The following is a 26,138-nucleotide window of genomic DNA, read 5'->3' as shown; positions in this document are numbered from 1 at the left end:
TACAGATGTCTTACACAGTGCTCATCACTCAATACTCATTTATTCTGAGAATTTGACAAGTTGTGCCTTAATTATTACTCCAACAACAAAAAATTCTCTGGCTAAGATTGAGAGCAACAATAGTCAGTGGCTATGAATATTTAGAAGGCAGTTTGACAACACATCTGCTCAGTAAAACAGCATCACTAGGTTCTTCCCTAGGCCTCTTGACCCCCCAAGGCATGAACTTTTGGTTATGTTTAGAGTAATGGGTATAAATTCTCTCAAATCCAATCCCAAAGAAATTGGTTCTCATAGTGGTTTCCACAAGGCCTTTTCTTTTCTCTGAAGTTGGTTAGTCTCTCATTTCCTCTCCCCTCCACCTCCATACTGTCATCCCTGCTTATCCTTCCTAACACCAATATTCCCACCTCTCTATTTTCATATCATTTGTCCAAACAGTTTTTAGAAGAGCCCACATTTTCCTTGTGTCATATGAATGTGCCCTTTCAGATGAACCTTGCATGGACAGCATTATACATGAATTTAAAACCATGATTCCCCAACCATTCAGACATGAAGAGAGTCCACCCTTGGATAAACCCATCATTCTCAACCTTACAGACACAAAGAGTGTCCACACTTGGATAAACCCATCATTCCCAACCTTACAGACATGAAGAGTCCACCCTTGGAAATCCATGCTTGCTGGAACTGTGAGCACTGATGTTAAAGAAGTATGTGAAGCATTTGAGTGAGTATGCTTTGGGACCTGAGAGAATAGAGTCACATTTCTACACTCTTTACTATGTGTGTTGTAAATGTGGAATGTCTTTGAATCCTAGTAGGCTGGTATTTCATGTTTCACTCACAGCACTGTTTGTATATTCAAGTTTCTTGCAGGGTATTTGCTCAGGCTGTGACACTGAGAATGTTAATAAAGTTAACCGTGAATCAGGGGAGGAGTCAATAAATATCTGACTGGAATTTAGCCATAGAGATTTTGAAGGGCCAGGATATGATATTATAGAGAGGCACAGGAAAAAGTAGGGAGGGGATTAGAAGGATTCATGGGGCCCTTTCCAACTGGAAAGTGTGGAAAGAGAGGGTCAGCTGGTCCTTCCTCCTTTCTTGATCTATCAGGTTTTTACTCCAATACACCTGACTCCCAAGTTTTTATTAATAATAGGAACATTTAGATAAATCTTCACAAGTTGGTGAAAATACTGAAAAAATATCAAAACCTGGGAATTGGGACATTGTCTTCTGTTTGGAGTGTTACCATTCAAAGATGTATAAAACTCTTTGTTTCTTCTTGGGTGTGGGCGGTTGGCTACAAGTCTCCTGGATTGGTCTGGTTCAGGCAGTGAGTAGTGACATCTTGAGCTAAGTCACTGAGTTATGATGAGTGGTGGCTTTGAGCCAGGTTTGGGAACAGATCACATGACTAGGAAGCCTGTTATCTATTAACTTACTGTTTGACTTTGGTCATAACTATTAACCCATCAGTTTCCTGATTTTTAGAATGGAAATAATTAATAGAACTGCTGTGAGTTAGAATAGTCATGAAAAGCTGTAGATGTACACCTTGGGAGAGGAGACCCACTCAATACACTGTGTTATCATGACATATCAGTATTATTTGGTGTCAAGAACTATGTTAGTTCCCTTCTTCATTACTGTGATAAAGAATGTGACAAATTTAATGAAAGGCTTATTTTGGATCATGATGTGAGGCTAGAATCCATCATGGTGAGGAAGGCATGGCTTGTGAGATGGTGGCAGCTGGTCACAACGTATCTATCTTCAAGAAGCAGAGAGATGAGTAAGACAGCGGCTCACAATGTATCCACCATCAGGAAGCAGAGAGGGATGAGTGTCGGTACAGAACTGTTTTTCCTTTTTGTGCATGCAGTTCAGGATTCAAGTCCTGGATTGATGCCAATCGCATTTACAGTGGATCTTCTCACCCCAGTTGAATCACTTTAGAAATGTCCTCACAGACATTCCTAGAGGGTTGTCTCTAGATAATATTAACCATCATGAGGGTCTGAGCTAATGTCTCCATGTCTTTCACATCTGCAGCTGAGAAATCAGGGAATTGGGGAAGAGGAACAATTTTTGGAGGAGGATAAATTCAAACAAAACAACAACAAACCCTTTATTCTGGTGAGATGGCTCAGCCAGATGACCAGAGCTTGATCCTCAGGACCTACACAATGGGAGGAGAGATCCCATTCCCCATTCCCACAAGTTATCTTTGGACCTCTGTACCATCTCTGTGGTTTGTACTTCCCTGAGAAATAAATTCTATGCATTAAAAAAACAAAAACAAACAAAAAACAGAACAAAGCAAACCCCCAAACCTGAAGCCCCTATTTTCTGAGAATGATGGGGTGAATAGGAAGTTGTGAGGAAGTGTGCAGAGAAGGGAATGAAAACATCCCAGTGTCATGCCTTCAAGATCAAAATCAGGAAAATAACACGGTATGTATGACCCACAGAGCTTCAGCAAAGCTCATAGTTATACAGGTTCTCAATTGTGTGTGTGTCGTGGGCACAATGACTTCCGAGTTGATCTTGCCATTTCATATGTTTACCCCGCAGAAAAGATACTACGTTCTGAGTTTCTCTGATGCTTGCCACACCGACTCTCTCCCTAGGGACCTGTTCTCTATTCTCATAGTTATGTCACTTCATAATTGTGACATGAATGGGAACATGCTGTGTGCCTGTCTTACTGAGCACTTCCCTTGTGACCACTTCAGCTACTACAGCATTAATCATGGTTAATACGTAATTCTTTTTCCTTGTTGAGTATTAATCTTCAGAGTGGATACACCACAGGTCTTTGGGGGCACATTCTGACTGAAAGCTGTTTGGATAGAATCCAGGTTTTGACTGGTCACAAAGCTACTGTAGCCTAATGTCTGCATACTGGTTTCAACATCAAAATTAGCTTTCATTCTATGAGAGAAAATGGACAAATTTACCATCTCATTCTTAGACTGTACAGCAATACTACTTTAGATATAGAAAAAAAACCCTGCTAAATTATCCAGGAGACTAACAGTACCCCTCTATCTCCCTAGACGCCAGCAGAGGGGCTGGGGTTCTCTGTGTTCTTTCATGGAACTTTGTCATTTCCTTTTTGTATAAGCATTCTGGAATCCCCCCCTGGTCTAAACAATGTGCATTTCTCTAATGAATGATGCTGTTGGATGTCTCTTTTGTTATGCCCAAATCCACGAAGTCCCCCAAAAGTCAACAAGGAGACGAAGTCCCATATGTAAAAGCAAAGAACCTTTATTTTATGCAAGTTTGCAAACTTGGTCTCTTTGCATGTCCAATGTATTGGAATAAACGGAGAGCCCTGAGCTCAGTTAAGAGTTGGGTTTTTATAGATGAATTGAGTCCATTAATATTAAGTGATATTAATGACCAGTGGTTGTTTACTCTGGTTATTCTTATTGTTTTTGGTAGTAGAGAAGGTGAACCCAAAGAAAAACATATAGTCATCCTCCTGGATATTAACCTTCATCAGGCGATGAAAGGAGACAGAGACAGAGTTCTGGAGCACCGGACAGAAATCCCAAGGTCCAAATCAGGAGCAGAAGGAGAGAGAGCATGAGCAAGGAACTCAGGACCACGAGGGGTGCACCCACACACTGAGACAATGGGGATGTTCTATCGGGAACTCACCAAGGCCAGCTGGACTGGGTCTGAAAAAGCATGGGATAAAACCAGACTCGCTAAACATAGCGGACAATGAGGACTGCTGAGAAGTCAAGAACAATGGCACTGGGTTTTGATCCTACTGCACGTACTGGCTTTTGGGGAGCCTAGGCTGTTTGGATGTTCACCTTACTAGACCTGGAAGGAGGTGGGAGGACCTTGGACTTCCCACAGGGCAGGGAACCCTGACTGCTCTTCGGGCTGATGAGAGAGGGGGAGTTGATTGGGGGAGGGGGAGGGAAATTGGAGGCGGTGGTGGGGAGGAGACAGAAATCTTCAATACATAAATTAATTAATTAAAAAAAAAGAGTTGGGTTTTTATAGTAGTAGAAGTGGGGTGAGGAGTTTCTGAGGTTCAGGGCCCTTGATTGGCTGACATTTGTCTAGGGGTATCCTGGTGAGTGTGCTGGCAGGTGATCCTATCTACAGCAGTTGGAATTTCAGGCATTTCCTTTGGATGGTCTGTTTTTGGGTGGTGCTCAGGTAATCTTAGTTTATGGTTCTTCCTGCAACTGCGTATTACTTCAGGGTAAACTACTGAGACTCAGGGTTCCATTAAACTTATGGATGGCTGAGTCCTACTCTGGCAGGTGATAATGGTTGGAAGTAACGAACTTCCTTTGGGTGATCTGTTCAAATTTACCTTATCATGGCTGGCTTCTACATTTTTCATGTACTACAGTTTTTAAAGTGACAATTTTACTGAGATCTAATTAATACAGTATTACAGTCTCACTTTTAAGGCTTAGAATTTTAAGATGTGCATGCTGGCATACCCTTGCAATTACTGCACATGTTAGGCTAGCTAACTCAGAGGCTAGCCTGGGCTACATGGTGAGAACCTATCTCAAAAACAAAGCAAAATAAGTACATATAATCCATTAGTTCCTAGAATATTCAATTTTACAACTATCATCTAATTATTAATATTTTTGTCATCTCAATAGGAAACTCCACATTCATTAGTGGTCCCTTCCTTCCAAGTTCAGGAAAATAGCAATGGATTGCTTTTCTTTATAGATACACTTATTCTAGGAATTTTCAAAATTCAGTCCTGGGGATCAAGTAAATCCAGTGCTAGATGAGACCATTTATGTCTTTTCTCCACTTGAAGCTGAATGGCATCTATGTAAGCCAGGCAGCAGGTAGGGAGTTTCTTGGTCAGTCAATGTTGATTTCTCTATTTCCTGAAACTAAAGTGAGTGATATCTTCAACAATAGGGTCTTACCATCTAGTTATGTTAAGCAGCCAAGAGCAAAGGCAATAGCTTGTGTTGTTTTAGATATCTCTGGTACCTCCTTCAATAACTTGTAAGGAGATATCCTATACCTCATACCAAGAGTTTCATTCAGTAATCCATATCATCTGGGACCATTGTTGTCGATCCATGGAGCGTACTTCTGTTCAAAGTCCCTTAAAAAAATACATTATCTTATTTAATTACAAACTGGTAGATTTCTACTTGACTTCTTCAAACTACCTTAGCTATGGTTAACCCACCGCTGAAACCGTGTCTTGTCTAAATTGTAAAATAGAAAAGCTATGTTCATGGCAATTACTTTGTTGTAGATATTATAAGTAACCCAAGACAATTTGACATATACAGAAGGGTGTGAATAGGCTATCTGCAAGCACTGGTCAGGTGGTGTGAATTGAAATGGTCCCCATAGGCTCATAGATTTGAATGTTTGGTCATTAGGGGGTGGCATTATTTGACAAGGATTACGAGGTGTGGCCTTTTGGAGTAGGTGTGGTCTTGTTCAAGGAAATGTGTCTCTGAGGGTAGGCCTTGAGGTTTCAAATGCTCATCAGGTGCAGTATCTTTCTCTTCCTGTTGCCTGTTGGATTCAGATACAAAACTCTTAGCTACCTCTTCAGCATGGTGACTGCCTGCACTACCACCATGCTTCTTGCCACTGATGATAATGGACTAAACCTCTGAAACGGTTTCAGAGTTCCACCGAGGTTCTAAACCTCTGAAACTGTAAGTCAGTCCCAATAAAGTATTTTCCTTTAAAAGAGTTGTTGTGGTCATGGTATCTGATCAACTAGCAATAGAATACTGACTAAGATTGCATTGTATCATTTGATGTAAGGGGCTTGAGCATCTGTAGATCTGGTATCCAGGAAGAGAGTCCTAGAATTAATTTCCATTAATTACCAGGAACAACTGTGAACTATTCTTCACAACCTGGGCCCAGTTGACTCCTGGGAAGTGGGTGGTTTAAGGCCAAACATGAACTTGACGTCTTATACTATTGTATAATATCATGGGGTAACTCTGTTTTGAGTCCTTTATTTTCACAAAGGAGAAAAGGTCTCAGGTGCTACTCATTCAGGAACTCACCAACCTCCCTTCAAAGAGATCAGCCTGTGAGTTCAGGGTCTTTGGCAGGTAACTGTCAGGATAAAATTGAAGTACATTATTTTATTTTTGTTACAGTTATTTTTGTGCTGATTTTTCTTATTATGGCAATGCCATGTATATACATTTTAATATAAGAGAGTTAGATGCTTTAAAGAAAAATATTAACAAAATAACATCATTGTAAGCCTCTCCCCTGAGGACTTTCAACTGTCAGGTTCTTCCCACAGAACACCGTGATTGCCCTAACAACTGGACCCAGCCCCTATCCTAACCCTTTTTAGCTTAAATTCTAGACTTAAAATCCCACCAATTCCCACCCTGGAAATTTCTGTCTCCCTGTAAAGCTATATAAACCCTGTTTTCTGCTCAGTCTTCTAATGTTTTTTTTTTTTTTTTTTTTTTTTGCCTGAGCAGAGGCAGCCACCCTCCTTTCCCCTCTCCCAATCTCTAGTGTGAGGTTTGTTGTGCAGTGTGACTTTGTGGTATTCCTTGGCCCACAGCTACCAGGATACCTTTCCATCTGAGCTGTAACACTTAAGATTATCCTAGGCAGAGTTGCAAAGAGGTGTGTAGCACACAGGAAACACTGATTTTAAGTGTGTCATTGTTTTGGTCAGAGTTCTCAAGAGTTCTACAACTAATTGGAAATTGACTTTCCTTCTTCTGTCTCTTGGTCTCCCTCTCTCCTTCCTACCTTTTGTCTATGTCTGTCTACATACCTACTAACAAATCATCTATCATTACCTATCATCTATGTATTATCTGTAATTTACTAGTATTTTATTGATTATCATTTAATCATCTGTTTTCACATATGTGCTATTTAATGTTTACCTTTTACTTATTTATCTATCTATATATAATCTGTTACCTTTACTTATTTATCTCTCTATATAATCTGTTACCTATATTCTATTATTATTTATTTTTATGTGTATGAGTGTTTTGCTTGCATGTTTATCTGTGCACCATGTGTGTAGTACCCACGCAGGATAGAAGAAGACACTGGATCTCCTAGGACCGAAGTTGTAGACAGTTGTGTGTCCTCTTGTGTGTGCTATGAATAGAACCCTGGTACTCTAGAAGAGAAGCCAGTGCTCTTAAACCACCAAGTCAGAGAAGATGGGCAGGCGCCAAGGCAAGAATTCACCCAATAATCTGAAAAACAACATGAAAACACCAGAACCCAATGATTTTACAACAGAAGTATTTGAACAACCTAACACAGAAGAAGTGGAAAAAATCGACTTTATGAAGACAATAGAGTCCCTTAAACAACATGTAAAAAATGCCCTTATAGAAATGGATGAGAAGTATAACAAAAAGTTTGAAGAAATGAGTAAATACGTACATGATACCTTGGGAAACCAAGAAAAAACGATCAAACAGGTAATGGAAACAGTTCAAGAATTGAAAACTGAAATGAAGGCAAGGAAGAAAATACAAACTGAGGACCAGCTGGATATGGAAAATCTAGGCCAACAAGCAGAGTCTACAGAAACAAGCATAATCCATAGAATACAAGAGCTAGAAGAAAGAATCTCAGATGCTGAGGACACCATAGAGAAAATAAACGAACAGATCAAAGAAAACAGCAAAGCCAACAAATTCTCAACACAAAACATTCAGGAACTATGGGACACAATAAAAAAACCAAACCTAAGAATAATAGGAATAGAAGAAGGAGAAGAGTCACAGCTCAAAGGCCCAGAAAATATTTTCAACAAAATTATGGAAGAAAACTTTCCCAACTTAAAGAAAGATATTCATTTAAATATTCAAGAAGCATACAGAACACCAAACAGACTGGATCAAAGAAAAACATCTCCTCGCCATATAATAATCAAAACACAAAATATACAGGTTAAAGAAAGAATATTAAGAGCTTCAAAGGAAAAAGGGCAAGTAACTTATAAAGGTAAACCGATCAGACTTACACCTGACTTCTCTATGGAAACTATGAAAGCCAGAAGGTCCTGGATAGAGGTTCTGCAGAAGCTAAGAGACCATGGATGCAAACCCAAACTACTACACCCAGCCAAGCTATCGTTCATTATCAATGGAGAAAACAAGACATTCCAGGATAAGAACAAATTTAAACAATACGTAGCCACAAATCCAGCCCTACAGAAAGTAATAGAAGGAAAATCGCAACCCAAGGAATCCAACACTGCCAACACTGCCTACAATAACCCAGGCATCTAATGACCCTTCACGAGCACATCTCAAAGAAGGGAGACACACAATCTCTACTACCAAAAGCAATAAGAATAACCGGAGTAAACAACCACTGGTCATTAATATCACTTAATATTAATGGGCTCAATTCACCTATAAAAAGGCACAGGCTAAAAGATTGGATACGAAAACAGGATCCAACATTCTGCTGTTTGCAAGAAACACATCTCAACCACAAAGACAGGCACCTACTCAGAGTAAAGGGTTGGGAAAAGGTGTTTCAAGCAAATGGTCCTAAGAAAAAAGCAGGTGTGGCCATACTAATTTCTAACAAAACTGACTTCAAACTAAAATCAATCAGAAGAGACCGAGACGGTCACTTTATACTCATAACAGGAACAATTCATCAGGAGGACGTCTCAATCCTGAATATATACGCCCCCAATATAAAAGCACCTACTTATGTAAAAGAAATATTACTAGAACTCAAGGCAGACATCAAACCACACACACTAGTAGTAAGAGACTTCAACACACCTCTCTCTCCAAGGGACAGGTCAATCAGACAGAAAACTAATAGAGAATTAAGAGAATTATTGGAGGTAATGAAGCAAATGGACTTAACAGACATCTATAGAACATTCCACCCAAATAGGAAAGAATATACCTTCTTCTCTGCAGCTCATGGAACCTTCTCAAAAATTGACCACATACTCGGAAACAAAGGAAACCTCCACAGATACAAAAAAATATCAGTGTCCACCTGTGTCTTATCAGATCATCACGGATTAAAGTTAGAAGGCAACAACCACGCTGCCCCCAAAAAACCGACAAACTCATGGAAACTGAACAGTCAACTACTGAACCACACCTGGGTCAAGGAAGAAATCAAGAAAGCAATTAAAGTCTTCCTTGAATTTAATGAAAATAAAGGGACAACATACTCAAACCTATGGGACACAATGAAAGCAGTGCTAAGAGGAAAGTTCATAGCACTAAGTGCCCACTTAAAGAAAACGGAGAATGCATACATTGGGGACTTAACAACACACCTGAAAGCTCTAGAAAAAAAAGAAGCAGACGCGCCCAGGAGAAGTAGAAGACTGGAAATAATAAAACTGAGGGCTGAAATCAACAAAATAGAAACACAGAAAACAGTCCAAAGAATCAATGAAACAAAAAGCTGGTTCTTGGAGAAAATCAACAAGATCGACAAACCCCTATCCAAACTAATTAAACGACAGAGAGAGAACACGCAAATAAATAAGATCAGAAATGAAAAGGGGGACATAACCACAGACACAGAGGAAATTCAGAGAATCATTAGATCTTACTACAAAAGCCTGTATGCCACAAAACTGGAAAATACAAAAGAAATGGACATTTTTTTAAATAAGTACCATATACCAAAGCTAAACCAAGACCAGGTGAATGATCTAAATAGACCAGTTACTTGCGAAGAATTAGAAATGGTTATCAAAAATCTCCCTTTGAAAAAAAGCCCAGGACCAGATGGTTTCAATGCAGAATTCTACCAGAACTTCCAAGAAGAACTAATACCTATACTCCTTAATGTATTTCACAATATAGAAACAGAAGAGTCATTGCCAAATTCCTTTTATGAAGCTACAGTTACCCTGATACCAAAACCACAAAAAGACCCAACCAAGAAAGAGAATTACAGGCCGATCTCACTCATGAACATCGACGCAAAAATTCTCAATAAAATACTGGCAAACTGAATCCAAGAACACATAAGAAAAATTATCCATTATGATCAAGTAGGCTTCATCCCAGAGATGCAGGGCTGGTTCAACATACGCAAATCTATCAATGTAATCCACCATATAAATAAACTGAAAGAAAAAAACCATATGATCATTTCATTAGATGCTGAAAAAGCATTCGACAAAATTCAACACCCCTTTATGATAAAGGTCTTGGAGAGAATAGGGATACAAGGGTCCTACCTAAATATAATAAAAGCTATTTACAGCAAGCCAACAGCTAACATTAAATTAAACGGAGAAAAACTCAAAGCCATCCCACTAAAATCAGGAATACGACAAGAATGTCCCCTCTCTCCATACCTCTTCAACATAGTGCTTGAAATTCTAGCAATAGCAATAAGACAACATAAGGAGATCAAGGGGATTCGTATTGGAAAGGAAGAAGTTAAGCTTTCGTTATTTGCAGATAGTGTACATAAGCGACCCCAAAAATTCTACCAAAGAACTCCTACAGCTGATAAACACCTTTAGTAATGTGGCAGGATACAAGATCAACTCCAAAAAATCAGTTGCCTTCCTATACACTAAGGATAAGGAAGCAGAGAGGGAAATCAGAGAAGCATCACCTTTCACGATAGCCACATATAGCATAAAATATCTTGGGGTAACTCTGACCAAGGAAGTGAAAGATCTACTTGACAAGTACTATAAGTCTTTGAAGAAAGAAATTGAAGAAGACACCAGAAAATGGAAAGACCTCCCTTGCTCTTGGATTGGGAGGATCAACATAGTAAAAATGGCAATTCTACCAAAAGCAATCTATAGATTCAATGCAATCCCCATCAAAATCCCATCAAAATTCTTCACAGATCTGGAGAAGACAATAATCAACTTTATATGGAAAAACAAAAACCCAGGATAGCCAAAACAATCTTATACAATAAAGGATTGTCTGGAGGCATTACCATCCCTGACTTCAAACTCTATTACAGAGCTACAGTATTGAAAACAGCTTGGTATTGGCATAAAAACAGAGAAGTCGACCAATGGAATCGAATAGAAGACCCTGACATTAACCCTATGAACACCTGATTTTCGATAAAGGAGCTAAAAGTATACAATGGAAAAAAGAGAGCATCTTCAACAAATTGTGCTGGCAAAACTGGATGTCAATCTGTAGAAGAATGAAAATAGATCCATATCTATCACCATGCACAAAACTCAAGTCCAAATGGATTAAAGACCTCAATATCAGTCCGAACACACTGAACCTGATAGAAGAGAAAGTGGGAAGTACTCTACAGCACATAGGCACAGGAGACCACTTCCTACGTATAACCCCAGCAGCACAGACACTAAGGGCATCATTGAATAAATGGGACTTCCTGAGGCTGAGAAGCTTCTGTAATGCAAAGGACACTGTCACTAAGACAAAAAGGCAACCCACTGACTGGGAGAAGATCTTCACCAACCCCGCAACTGACAAAGGTTTGATCTCCAAAATATATAAAGAACTCAAGAAACTAGACCGCAAAAGGCTAATCAACCCAATTATAAAATGGGGCACTGATCTGAACAGAGAATTCTCAACAGAAGAACTTCAAATGGCCAAAAGACACTTAAGGTCATGCTCAACTTCCTTAGCGATCAGGGAAATGCAAATCAAGACAACTTTAAGATACCACCTTACACCTGTCAGAATGGCTAAAATAAAAAACACCAATGATAGCCTTTGCTGGAGAGGTTGTGGAGAAAGGGGTACACTCACCCGTTGCTGGTGGGAATGCAAACTTGTGCAACCACTCTGGAAAGCAGTGTTTCGGTTTCTCAGGAAATTCGGGATCAACCTACCCCTGGATCCAGCAATACCACTCTTGGGAATATACCCAAGAGAGGCCCTATCATACAACAAAAGTATATGCTCAACTATGTTCATGGCAGCATTGTTTGTAATAGCCAGAACCTGGAAACAACCTAGATGCCCTTCAACGGAAGAATGGATGAAGAAAGTATGGAATATATACATATTAGAGTATTACTCAGCAGTAAAAAACAAGGACTTCTTGAATTTTGCATACAAATGGATGGAAATAGAAAACACTATCCTGAGTGAGGTAAGCCAGACCCAAAAAGAGGAACATGGGATGTACTCACTCATATTTGGTTTCTAGCCATAAATAAAGGACATTGAGCTTATAATTCATGTTCCTAGAGAAGCTAAATAAGAAGGTGAATCCAAAGACAAACACATAGGCATCCTCATGAATATTAACCTTCATTAGGCGATGAAAGGAGACAGAGACAGAGACCCACATGGGAACACCGGACAGAAATCTCAAGGTCCAAATCAGGAGCAGAAGGAGACGGAGCATGAGCAAGGAACTCAGGACCACGAGGGGTGCACCCACACACTAAGACAATGGGGATGTTCTATTGGGAACTCACCAAGGCCAGCTGGCCTAGGTCTGTAAAAGCATGGGATAAATCCAGACTAGCTGAACATAGCGGACAATGAGGAATACTGAGAATTCAAGAACAATTGCAGTGGGTTTTTGATCCTACTGCACGTACTGGCTTTGTGGGAGCCTAGGCAGTTTGGATGCTCACCTTAAGAGACCTGGATAGAGGTGGGCAGTCCTTGGGCTTCCCACAGGTCAGGGAACCCTGATTGCTCTTCGAGCAGATGAGGGAGGGGGACTTGATCGGGGGAGGGGGAGGGAAATGGGAAGCGGTTGCAGGGACGAGGCAGAAATCTTTAATAAATAAATAAATTTAAATAAAAAAACATATATTACCAATAAAAAAAAAACAAAAAACATTGTTGAGGCTCTTACAGCTTGAGGCCGGTGGGAGAGCTGGCCCTGAGGTCAAAAGAGCAGGAGAGCTGTCTCTGCCCCTCACTAGACGCAACACTCGGGAGAGCAGGGCCTGTTTCTCACCTGGGCATCACAAGAGAGCCAATCATGTTGGTGGAGGCATGGGTGAGCCACCTACAACATTGTGAGCATGAGAGAGCTGTCCCCATTGTTTATCTGTCTTGTGGCAGCATGGGTAGGGGAGAGATGCCCTCTCCCCACTACGACCTATCAACTCCTGAGGCAGGTGGGAGAGCTGGCCTTGAGGTCAGAAGAGCAGAAAAGCTGTTCCCGCCCCTCATCAGTTGCAGCACCTCTTCTGGATGACACAGTAGAGCTGGCCCTGAAGATGAGGTGTGGAGAGCTAAGGACAAGAAGTCTGCCCACACCAGTCAGAGCAGTGCTGGATGGCTCACTGGGGAGGCGAAGACATGGAAGAACTGGCAGGCCGACCAACCTTGCAACAATCCAGGCCCAGAATGAGGGTTATGTGTTGGCCCACCCTAACATCCTCCTTGCTTGTGGTCTTCTGGAGCGTGTGTGTGTGTGTGTGTGTGTGTGTGTGTGTGTGTGTGTGTGTGCTCAGTCCTGTGGACCCAGGGCTGTAGGCTCTCCCTAACATCCACCCCGCCTGTGGTCTTTTGGAGCACGGGTGTGTGTGTGGAGGTGCTCATTCCTGTGAACCCAGGGCTGTAGGATCTCCATGATACAGGGCAACAAGGCAGTGTTCAGGAAGAGTCCCAGTGAAGGCCCAGCATTGATGGTGTAGCAGAGACCAGGGGCTTTGAACCAGAACAAAGATCCTTTGGGATGAACACCTGCAAGTAATAATGTATAGATTAAGGGGTTCACTGTGGGACTCACTGTATCATACCATGATAATGTATGGATTAAGGGGTTCACTGCGTGACTCACCATATCACACCATGATAATGTATGGATTAAGGGGTTCACTGCGTGACTCACTGTATCACACTGCAATTTCTATGATAAGGTTCTCCCTTTTCCTCTTTCTTCTCTTAATTTTATTTTGTTTATTCTTTTTGGGGGGAAGGGTGCAGGGAGAGAGATGGGTGAGATCAGGAGACATGATGTGGAGACAAGATGTCAAAGACAAAGAATAAGTAAAAAGAAAGTTAAAAAACTACCCACAAACCTTTTGGTAAAAAAAATACCCCCTCTGTAATCTCACATTCTAAGAATAGACTTTATTTTCAGATTTTTGCTCAATAAACTATTTGTTCTCTGAAGGCAGAGAAGAACATTTGCAGTATCGATTTGAGACTTGTGGGAAATAGAGAGGAGTTTCACTGTGTGTGGAAGGGTATTATGACTGCCACATGGGCTGACTTTTGAGTGTGGTAGGGATGAGAGGGGGAGGGTGAGTACTGTCAGGATCATTTAAGCTGTCTGACACCAAATACAAAGGCTGCACTAGGTAGGCAGAGTTCACATCCCCATATCTATACTGTGGCCATGGAGGTCATTGGTGAGGTACTACGGCTTCTGAGTAATTACTAAATCATTTCTTTAATGAAACCTCACAGTGGTGGTGTTTGTCATGGAGCATGGCCAGACAGCAGCAGTCTGTACCCTCTAGGGTAGCGTTGAAAGGTCTTAGGTTCCACTGGTAATGCTGGTCCCTTTCAAGGGAGCTTGGCGCCACTGGGTAAGCCATGGAGCTATGCTGTGGTGGCCAGCCACCTTCAGGAACACCTGGTGAGTGGCTCCCACTGGTCCTGGCATTCCTGTTCTTCTCTCCATCTTTGAAACCATGGCTCTGAGGGGAGAACCACCAACAGAACAGGGTATGTGGGTGAAAGCCCACATGCAGTTTCCTTGTTTTTCTTCGGGACATTTTCTTATTATCTTAGTCATTTTTGGTTCATGGCCAAAAAGCCCATCCTTGGCTAGATTCAGGCCTCTGCCCAGTCAATCACTTCCCTTCGTCATCTCTAAACTGATCCCCACACTTCCCACCTTGTCCATTGCAGAGAAAAGAATCACTACAGATGAGACACTGTTGAACCACACCATGTGTCCCCGCAGGATTCTGTGCTTTTCTACATCACTCTGAGTTTCTTTCAGGCAGCCACATGCCTCTCTGATGCTAACAAGCAAGATCAAAATTCTCAGAAAGCAATAAAGTGAGATATGCCTGTCGTCTGGGTAAAGGGAGTGTGGAAGCCTGCAGGTGAGCAAGGAGACTTGCACTGTGCTCCCCAGTGCCCTACCCTTGCTTGGGTATGGTGAGAATCGCAAGGGGACGAGCGTGTCAGCAGCAGGTTGACTGTGCTGTTGCCTTGTTCTGGAGCCATCTGCCTGGGATGCAGTCCTGACTGGAAAAGTCACTTTTCTGAGCTCCAGTGTCCATGTCTGTAAAGGAAATCCAAATGCTACTGATTTTTACAGGTCTCCCAGAACTCAACATCTTAGGAACGCACCATCCCTAGTGTTGCTCTTTTGATATTATGGCTTATACATCTCATGTAAAATCCAGAGCAGCCATCATGTCTGTGGTCAGAAGAGCATTCTGGGAGCCTGGGCTTCAGTGTCACTATGGGTCCTTTTATTCAAAGGGAGATATAAACACTTGGTATAAAAAGGAAGAATTTCTGGGTTGTAAGTGAGTATAATGTATTGGGGGTGTTCTCTTTCCTCTAGAATTATAGGGTTTTCTAAAACTTTTAAAAGGCCCTAATTAGACTCTGTGCAAAGGTATCCCCTCCATGTCTGACTTACCTATGAGCTATATAATTTCATGGTGCTAAATTAAAGTATAATTTCATCCCTAGATTCAATAGTAGTGATTTTTAAATGAAGAGAAAACTTTAGACCTCGGTTTCTCTGGCAGGTTCTGCCAGGTTTTGACATGTGTTAGATGAGACACCTGTGCTCTTATATTTGAAAGCCCAGCAATATTGTTCCAGCACACAAGGGGGGAGGTCACACCTTTTATTACAGAGTGGAGAGGCTGTAAAAACCTTCTGAAGGCTGCAATTAGACTCCGAATAAAGGTTTCTTTCCTCTTCGTAAACCACGTGTACAGACTATATAATTTAATGCAGGAAAATTGAGATGAATTGTTTGAAGACCCAACCATTCCCTTCCCAAATGTTTTGAGCTTTATGCTTCCTTAGACTGGATCCAAGGCAGAAGCTGAGCAGTCAGCCAAATCTTTGACCATGAGAAAGGTTGTGGGCTCTGGTAGGATGCTGGCCTTTCATGGAGGTGGCTGTCATCTGCATGTGTAAATAAGTATTTTTTTCTGTTTGTGTCTGAATGATGCTCAATGCCTTCAAACTCTTCACTCTCTGACTCGAGAAGGTGCTGGAAGGGACTTACCAGGTCTTGCAGAGCAATCTCGTTCTTGTCCTTCTTGTACCTGTAGAGACACAGGCTGTAGGAAGTAAAGGATTTGCTCAAAGTCTCCTAGCACATGAAACTATCCAGAAAGAATCACCAAGCAAAGAAAAATATTACTTATGTAGACAGATCATCTGCAGAGTAAATTTTGTTCTCTGTACATATATATTTATATCTACTAACCAGTAGAATTTTGTAGGCCCAGGAATCTCACAAAAAAGGAAATTGGAATAGATAATAGGTAGATTAATGTGAACTTACTCATACAAGTAATAATAATAGTGTATAATAAAGTGAATACTTGTGAGCTATTATTTATAGGCACTTTACATTAGCATAAATTTTTGTATATTGATACAAATTCAAATTATATTTGTTATATTGAATATGCTCCTATTTCTGTTTACATTATTTGTATACCTATGCAAAGTCATTTTGTTATATTGTATGCATGCATGTTTCTACCTCTGTTTAAGACATTTTGTATATTGATACAGTTTAAGATATAGTTATCATATTGCATTATACATTTCTATCTCTGATCAAGATAATTATGCATTGTTAATATTTTGAGGTCATTGTCCTCATTTGCTGCACAGTTGTTTAAAATTGTTTAATATTCTAATATGAAGTCTTAGTCTTTAAGTTTCTTTAAGTTATACAGGTATTAAGTATTATAGGTCAATAGTCATCCATGTTTGTCATAATGATAGTTAGACTACTCAGGTTCTTTAGATATATAGAGATTGTATTCTTCAACCACTTCAAAGAACTGTAGAATATGGCATTTAAATAACTTAGGGTTCTGTTGATGTGAGACACAATTGCTCCTGGAAGCACCAATCCATTCCCCAAGGGAATGTTGAGCACTGAAGACACTCCACTTGGAGCTTGTTTTCTTCTTGGCAAAACTGGGCTTTGGGCAAGGAACTTCCCATGCCTTCACTACTGACAAAATGCACGGTGTCCGGAGTGGACAAGCAGGATACATGAACAAAGATTGCCAAATCTTGCCAAGACAGAGTAAGATGGTTTTAAAATTTTTCCTGCCTTGGAAAATGGTCTGTCAGTTACTCTAGGCCTTAGCCAAAGTTGATTGGTCCAACATTGCAAATGAGACTTTGGGAGATTGCCCAGGTAGTCAGTTGTCTCCGTCATCTACTGCACATTTTGGAAGTTGCTTGATAGCACTTTCTGCTTACTCAAGTAACACTAGCTCCCTTCTCAGGTCTCTGATGGCGTTAAAGACTAGATAGTTGTAGTTACTTTCCTTATATGACTTAGCCAAGTCATCTCTATTACAAGACTTAGATTTCTTAGGATATAATAATTATTAAAATGCTAGCATATGTTTTTTGCTTAATATTGTTTATGCTGGTTGTAATTCTAATTCTTATACTTGATATCTGTTTTATTGTATATAGTTTTGTATTGGGTTTGGAACTCTCTTATTTAGACAAAAGGGGGAAGTGATGGGAAATCTCCTTCAGCCAATGGCCTCTGAGAGGCTGGACCTGGTTGGACTTAGCCTTGGGTACCAAAAAGGCACCGTCCCTCTCTTGTCTCTCTCACCTGTATGTTGGGTTTGGTTCCTGTTCCTGCATTGTACAAAGGCCTGTGATCTGTGAGTGCCCCCTAAATAAATAACCCTTTATTACACTCAATTCTGAGCTAGTGTGGGACAACTTTCTTCGCATTCACCTTCACCCTGCCTGCTCTCCCACAGAAAAAGAACTTCTGGTTCATGGTCATGTTCACAGATTTGAATTCCAGTCTTTGTTGCAGTAGAAGTGTCCATGAGACTGATTTCTAGCTGATCACAGATAAGCAACAGTGTCCTGAACAGCTTGTGCAAATAATCTTTCGGTCTCCTTCTGGCTGGGATGTGGAAGTGATTCATTGCTCCAATAGTGACACACAGCCAGCAACCGTAAAAGTTCAGTGTCTTATGAGTGTGCTTGCTTCCGGCTGCATCTATGTTTGAGGGGCTTAGATGGGCCTGATTGCATTTGTAACAAGTTGACTCTTTACTGGGTGATGCAAATTCAATGTGGCTACGTCAGTGAAGGTGGCTTCCTGTGCCTCTTCTGTCCCTGTTTCTCTGCAGGATTGCCCAGGCTAATGCTAGAGGCTACAAATGCTAAGTGGAAACATACAAGTAACGTTCCTTGCCTCCCCTTTGTCATGCTAGTTAATATCTTATTGGCTGAAGTCATGTGGCCAGAACCCTAAAAAGACTAGGATAGAGAATAGCTCCCTGTTACATGGCACAAGCTTGGGTAAAGGGTGTGATAGGAATGGAGGCCCGGGGGGATCCAATCTATTACAGGTAGACAACTGAATGGAGGGATAGACAGAGAGATGAGAAATAAGAACGTCTGCTCATTGTGTCCAGTAGAAGGGGTGGGGAGTCAGTTGCTTATCTCTGGTGTGTCTGGGCTATCTGTTGCTATCTTGCTTTGCAGGCTGTCTTCAACACCCAAGTGGGGGCTTGGAGTTGTGCTGTAGGCTGTGTGGGTTATGACCTGCTCCTCCCCGTAGAAGGCCTCCACTTCTGAGTCACTGTGAAAACGTTCACAAACTTCACCCGGTGACTGGAAAGAATGCATTTTAGAAATGAGAACCTTTTAGAGTCTCTGTGCTCATAACACACAAGCAGTCATACTGTGCCCTGAGAACTGAACCAAGATGCTAAAGACATGTATGACAGTCATGTCTCTCTGATGTCATATAAGCAAATGATTACAGCACCAGAGCTTTGGGACCATTTTAGGCAGTTCATAGGCCCCCTGATCTTGATGGCAAAAGGAAAAGTTGAAAAATGAGTTAAATGATGTTTTTAGACTTCATGAATTTTTGAGTTTCTGTTTACACACCACACGCACACATGCACACACAATAGTTTTTGTAGAGATAAGGCTTGAACCTAGGGCCCCACTCATGTCCAGTTTCAGCACCTTATAATATCTATTTTAAAAAGGATGAAGATTTTTCTGGTGATAATACATGTAAGACCTCAGTGTTTTGCTACATATATTGAAGCTCCTGCAATGTTGTTTCAGATGCCCTCACAGCAATGCTCTAACATCCACAGATGTCACGTGACAGCACTGTGAAGTGTCAAGCCGTGGGATGACAGCTGGTGTGGAAGTGAAAGGAAAACATTTTTCATATGAAATCTGTTGATTATAAACTGTGTTGTTGTGGATTTGATGCAAGAGTGAGTGTTGATTTCTTCCAAGATGTGTGAATGACCTGTCTTTGTTTTGGTGATGTTAAGACTCACAGTCCATTGGATCTCTTTCCTTCTGTAGCAAAAATAGAAGTGATTCTGGCAAATTTCTAAGAACCTTAAACACAAAATAAAAGCATTGTTAACTCCCTTTGTTTAAATTTTATTGCTATGCTCCTTTAGCAGAGCAATAGTATTTAGTTTGCCCCATTTGGTTTACATTCATGGCCTATCTAGTCTTATATTCTTGGTGCCTGAGCAGTGTCAGGAATGTGTTCTGCTGTGACCAGAGAGTGGTTGTTACTCACTCAACATCTGCGCCACTTCTGCCGTAGTGTCTCACACAGGCGGGTCGCTGTTGTAGAGTAGAGGGTTTGTAGCAGGGTTGGTGTTTACCTTTCTCCTCTGGTAGTGTGTAGAGTATCTTTCTGTACTATGGGCACTATTCAGTAGGAGTGAAGGCTCTAGTTAGGCACCAGCTTGACTTCTTTGTGTTCAACTGGGTTACCTCATTGGGTTTTTTTTTCTATTTCTATCCTGTAAATTTCATGATTTCTTTTAACAGCAGAATAATATTACATTGTGTAAATGTACCACATTTTGTTTATTTATGGATGGACAATTAGGCTGTTGCCAATTTCTGGCTATTATGAATAGAGCAGCAAAGAACATGGTTGAGCAAGTATCTCTGTAGTAAGGTGGAGAGTTCTTTGGATGTATGCCCAGGAGGAGTTGGGCTGGTTAGTTTTATGTCAACTTGTCACAAGCTAGAGCTCCTGGAGAGGAGAGAGCCCAGTTGAATAAAATATCTTCACAAGATTGGGCTGTAGTCAAGCCTGTGCGGAATTTTCTTAACTAATGATTGATGAAAGCAGACCCAACCCATTGTGGGTGGGGCCACCCCTAGGCTAGTAGCACCTACTTCCAGGCTCGTGCCCTGCTTGAGTTCCTGTCTTGGCATTCTTTGATGATGAACAGTGCTGTGACAGTGTACGCTGGATAAACTCTCTGCTCTCCAACTTGCTTTTGATCACGGTGTTTGATCACAGCCACAGCAACCCTAATTAAGACAATGGTACCGATGAGTCTTGAGGTAGATCTACTCCCAGATTCGTGAGGAATTGCCACACTGATTTCCATAGTGGCTAGATAAGTTTGCATCCCCCGCAGCAATGGATGAGTGGTCCCCTAACCCGTGTCTTCAGCAGCATGAGGCAGGTGTCATTTGTTTGGTTGATCTTGACCATTGTGACTGGTGTAAGATGAAATCTCCACCCAGTTCTGATTTCTCTGATGACTAAGGATGGCGAACATTTCTTTAAGTGTTTTTCAGCCATGTTTTTCGTCTTTTGAGAATCTCTGTTTAGTTCTACATCTCATTTTTAAATATTTGTTTTGTTTGATGCCTAGTTTACTTTAGTTCTTTATTTTAGATATTAACTCTCAGATGTGTAATTGGTAAAGTTCTTTTCCCATCCTGTAGCCTACCACTTAGTTCAGAAGACGGTGTCCTTTTCCATACAGAAGCTGTTCAGTTTAATGAGATACATTTATTAGTTGTTGGTCTTAGTTCCGGTTCTATAAGTATCCTGTTCAGAAAGTCTTTTCCTGTGACAATGAGTTCAAGACTACTCCTCACTTTCTCTCCTATCAGATTCAGTATTTGGCCTTATGTTGAGGTCCTTGATCCATCTGGAGTTGAGTTTTGTGCAGGGTGGTATCAATGGGCCTGTGTACAGTTCTTTTATATGCAGGCATCCAGCTTAACAGTCATTATTTGTGGAAGAGTCTATCCTTTTTTAGTGTGTATTTCTGGACTCATTGTCAAAATCAAGTGTCATAGATGTATGGACTTATGTCTGGGCTTTGATTTGATTCCGTTCGTCAATGTGACTGTTTTTATGTCACTACCCTGGTCTGTTTTATTATAATTTATTTATAATAATTCTATATTACAGTTTGAGATCAGGAATGGTTAGACCACTAGCAATTCTTTTATTTTTCATAATTGTTTTAGCTATCGTGGGTTCTTTGGTTGCTTCCATATGAAGCCGAAAATTATCTTTTTGATTTCTGTGAAGAAGCATGTTGGAATTTTGATGGTGTTGCACTGGATTTGGAGCTTGTTTCTGGCAAGACAACCATTTTTACTGTATTAATCCTACTGAGCTACAAGCATGTGAGGTCTTCCCATCTTCTGATACCATTAATTTAATTCTTTCTTCAGTGTCTTAAAGTTTTTATTATACAAGCTTTCACTTGTTTGGTTAGAGTTATCCAAGCTACTTTTGAGAGCATTGTGAAAGGTAGTTTCCTTGATTTCTCAGTGTGTTTGTCATTTGTTTAAGGAAGGACACTGAGGGCCGTTTATGTATACAATCATGTCATCTGCAAGCAAAGAAACTCTGACTTCTTCCCTCACTATCTGTATCTCCTTTCTCTCCTTCAGTTATCTGATTGCTCTAGTGAACTAAGACGTACTATATTGAATAGGTATAGAAAGGACCTCCTTGTCTTGTTCCTGATTTTAGTGGCCATGTCTTGAATTTCTCTCCATCTAGGTTGACGTTGGCTCTGGAACTCCTACCAGTGGAAGCAGGGGCTACCTCTCACTCTCTCGTTTGCTTTTGGGGCCATATTTCTGATACTGGGTTGTCTTGTCCAGCTTACTATGAGGACAGGTGCTTATTCTTAGTGCAAGTTGGTATGCCATGTCTGTCTGAATAGAGAAAGGAGGAGGAGTGAATGGGGCGTCAGAGGGGAGGTTGGAGAGGAACTGGGAGGAGAGGAGGAAACTGACCAGATGTAAAATGATGATGATGATGGTGATAATCATTAAAGAAGGACATGGTCTGACAGAAAACTGCAGCTCTTTAAACTCCAGGGCCTATAACTCAGGCTCTACACTGTGCACAGCAGCTCTGCAACCTGTGTGCTTGCGCAATGCATGTCCTTTTATTCTTGTTGCTGCTTGTTGACACTGATTTCACTGTGTATAGTACAAACATCCTGAGTTTTCTAGCATGCTGGGTCATGGTTTACCTTGGCAGCAAGTCCCTTTGTTTAGATTTGTAAGAGACTGATGTATAAACTACATGTGATAGTGTCAATTTGCAATCTGTGAACTAAACAACACGTCTACTGTCTACTTGCTTGTGCCTGTGCCCCATGAGTTCTGGGCTTCCTCACCTGCCAGACTCCGTATGTTTTGTAGTTTGCTTCCAGAAAAGGGAAAGGACTCGTTTCATGTGGAGGTGTGAGGGTGAGAGATGGGAAAAGAAAAAGAAAACACAACAAAGCTCACAGTTTTTACCATCCCAGGGTCTCTTCTGAACTTTCTGCTGAGACAGACTGGGGCCCCCACACTGAGAAAGTGGCAGGGCATGGGCTGAGCTCCTCCCCACATGGGTTTGCAGCAGAGACTCAGTCATATCAGGAGTCAGCGATGCACAGAGCCCAGCCCCGGGACTGCATGAAGGTCACCCTGACTTGAGATACTGGGACACTAGCTCAGCATCTTTTGTGGGTTCTCTGTGCAGCGGTTACAGTTTGTGAGGTGCTCCCCATTGCTGCCTGGCCCACTCTGCCTGCCACCTCTGCCAAGCTTTGAAGTCTCTCCTGAGGAGTTGATTCTTATATTGCTTTTCATTCATTTCATTTCCGCTGTTTTCCTTAAGATTCCTTGGGACTTGCTTGACAGAAGGGAGGGAACTGTGGGCTGAAACTTGAGATCTGTAAAACCAGGACCCTAGATCAGAACTCTTTCCAGATAAAGTGGGTCTGAGTCTGAAGCAAATATCTATGTGTTTAGTTATATATGTATATGGGTATATAAAAGCATACCCATGTGTATATGTATATCTGTATGCACATATGTATATATCTACATGTATATACAATCACATATATAAATTTGTATGTACATACACACACAAATTCCTGTATGTATAATAAACACATATATGTATGTATATTCACATATACATGTATATGCATACACATTCACATAGAGGTATGCATATATGTGTGTATGTGTTATGTACATACATACATACACATAGCTATCTCCATGTATGCACACTCATATGTATATATTCTGCAAATCCCATGGGGCAATGAAAGCAGATGTCTCATCTTTCCCTGGGAAGGCTGAAGGGAAATGACTTCTAGGAGACCCCTGCTGTGGGATGTGCCTTCTCTGGGAACTGGCCCATTGGAACTCTGATGCACAAAGGGAATAAGGCATCACTTCTTCCCCATCCTTAATCTAGGAAAAATGGTGAGGTTCAGGTTCACTGAGAGACCCTGTTTACACACACACACACACACACACACACACACACACACACACACTTCAGAGAGGGAAGAAAGAAAATGGCCTGTCCAGGAGGCATGGCAGGAGAGGCATCTAGCCAGGATATGTTGGTGCTTGCAACCTCTTTAGCACTAGGCTACAGCTTCCTTGCTGTTGTAGTTTGAGAAATTTGTTCCTTGAGTCAGAGAGGATGTGGGTGTGAGGAGATGGGGCCTCTGTTCCACCCTTCCTTTCCCTGGGTGTTCCAGTCTCTCCTCCTAGTGCTATCAGTAACAATACATGAAGTGTGGGACCAGAAAACTTGATCGATGGTGATTTGAGAGTCGAGGATTTATTTTACTCATGAAACAATGAGTCGAGATTGATGGACCAACCTCAGAGTCAGAGATTTTTGTCATCCTTTAGTCCTAGCTGCCCAGTAAGGTAACCATTAGCCACAGGCAGCCATTTAAGTTGAGATGAATTGGAATGGAAGACAAATAATCCAGTGTTCAGGCATACTGGCAGCTTTTCAAGGTACTTTTGGCTCCATAATGAGCCAGTAAAGATGGGGACACTTCCACCATGGCAGAAATAATACCATCAGCTGAAGTAAAGATGGGGACACTTCCACCATGGCAGAAATAATACCATCAGCTGAAGACACACATATTCAAAGATAGAAGTGGATGGCACAAGCCACATTGGTTCATTTTTATCAAATAAGAACCTTTTTCTTGAGATTTCAGTCCGGTGCTCCAATGTGGGTCTCTGTGTCTGTCTCCTTTCATCGCCTGATGAAGGTTAATATTAAGGAGAATGCCTATATGTTTTTCTTTGGGTTCACCTTCTTATTTAGCTTCTCTAGGATCACGAATTATAGGCTCAATGTCCTTTATTTATGGCTAGAAACCAAATATGAGTGAGTACATCCCATGTTTTTCTTTTTGGGTCTGGCTTACCTCACTCAGGATAGTGTTTTCTATTTCTGTCCATTTGTATGCAAAATTAAAGAAGTCATTTTTTTTTTACTGCTGAGTAGTACTCTAATATGTATATATTCCATACTTTCTTCATCCATTCTTCCATTGAAGGCATCTAGGTTGTTTCCAGGTTCTGGCTATTACAAACAATGCTGCTATGAACATAGTTGAGCATATACTTTTGTTGTATGATAGGGCATCTCTTGGGTATATTCCCAAGAGTGGTATTGCTGGGTCCAGGTTGATCCCGAATTTCCTGAGAAACCGCCACACTGATTTCCAAAGTGGTTGCACAAGTTTGCATTCCCACCAGCAATGGATGAGTGGTGCATCCACACACTGAGACAATGGGGATGTTCTATCGGGAACCCACTAAGGCCAGCTGGCCTGTCTGAAAAATCATGGGATAAAACCGGACTCGCTAAACATAGCAGACAATGAGGACTGCTGACAACTCAAGAACAATGGCAATGGGTTTTTGATCCTACTGCACGTACTGGCTTTGGGGGAGCCTAGGTAGTTTAGATGCTCACCTTACTAGATCTGGATGGAGGTGGGTGGTCCTTGGACTCCCCACAGGGCAGGGAACCCTGATTGCTCTTTGGGCTGATGAGGGAGGGGGACTGGATTGGGGGAGGGGGAGGGAAATGGGAGGCAGTGGCGGGGAGGAGGCAGAAATCTTTAATAAAAAAAAAAAACAAAACCTTTCTTCTAAATTGCTTTATAGCACGCACCAGGGTCTTGTCAATCTGAACTATGGCCACATGATGCATCTTAGCTGCAAGGGAAACTGGGATACAGAGTCTTGAACAAGGCTGGACAGTTTGGGGCTCCAAACAGCGCAGAAGTTTGGATGGCACGAAGGGGGCTGCCTTGGGAAGGTGACTGCAGTGGGAAGAGCATGCTGTGTGCCTGACCGCCCCGATTCTGAGCTATCTGGAAGTCATCCGGCAACTAGCCCTCCCGTGAGTATCCCCTGGCCTCCGCTGAGTGTTTCATGTATTCTTAAAGGACTTTGTGAAAGCAAAACACACTAGATGTGGCCCACCAACCCTACATAGCCACGATCAGGTTCCTTATAGAAGTTTGCCCATCCCTGGGTTACAGTCTGAGGAGCTTCCATCTCTATTCTCAGGATCTAGAATCTGGTGCCTGGAAACTTCAGATGTTCTGCTTATATGGAGAACCTGTGGGGCTCTGGTGGCGACAGAGGTCCTGTATCTGAAGGGAACAGGAGGGACATGGCTAATCGGGCTGGTGCTGGAAGTTGCAAGTTAATGGTGAATGCACACATGTGCCATGAGCCATCCCCTCTGCAGTGAATGGCAGCCACCCCATCAGATCCTGGAAGTGGTGGGCAAAGGGTTCTGACTTCCCCATGATATCGGGTCTGCCTAACTAGAACCAACTACACCAG

At 41.5% G+C, this 26,138-nt stretch overlaps 1 protein-coding gene across 1 annotated transcript in view; it reads right to left on the bottom strand.

Annotated features, from left to right (window-relative positions):
* The window catches only part of Tex48 (testis expressed 48), a 59,555-nt gene that overhangs the window by 21,142 nt on the left and 12,275 nt on the right, over positions 1 to 26,138 (bottom strand). The window contains exon 2 of the mRNA XM_041632364.1: positions 16,192 to 16,231. Within this exon, the coding sequence (XP_041488298.1) occupies positions 16,192 to 16,231 (40 nt within the window). The remainder of the gene's footprint in view (positions 1 to 16,191; positions 16,232 to 26,138) is intronic.

The sequence above is a fragment of the Microtus oregoni genome, unplaced genomic scaffold (assembly GCF_018167655.1).
Source record: "Microtus oregoni isolate MIOR12 unplaced genomic scaffold, Mior012 000041F_ref0000270, whole genome shotgun sequence".
Classification (NCBI taxonomy): Eukaryota; Metazoa; Chordata; class Mammalia; order Rodentia; family Cricetidae; genus Microtus; species Microtus oregoni.
Note: the sequence above shows the minus strand (reverse complement) of the source record. Positions and strands in the feature narration are given on the sequence as shown.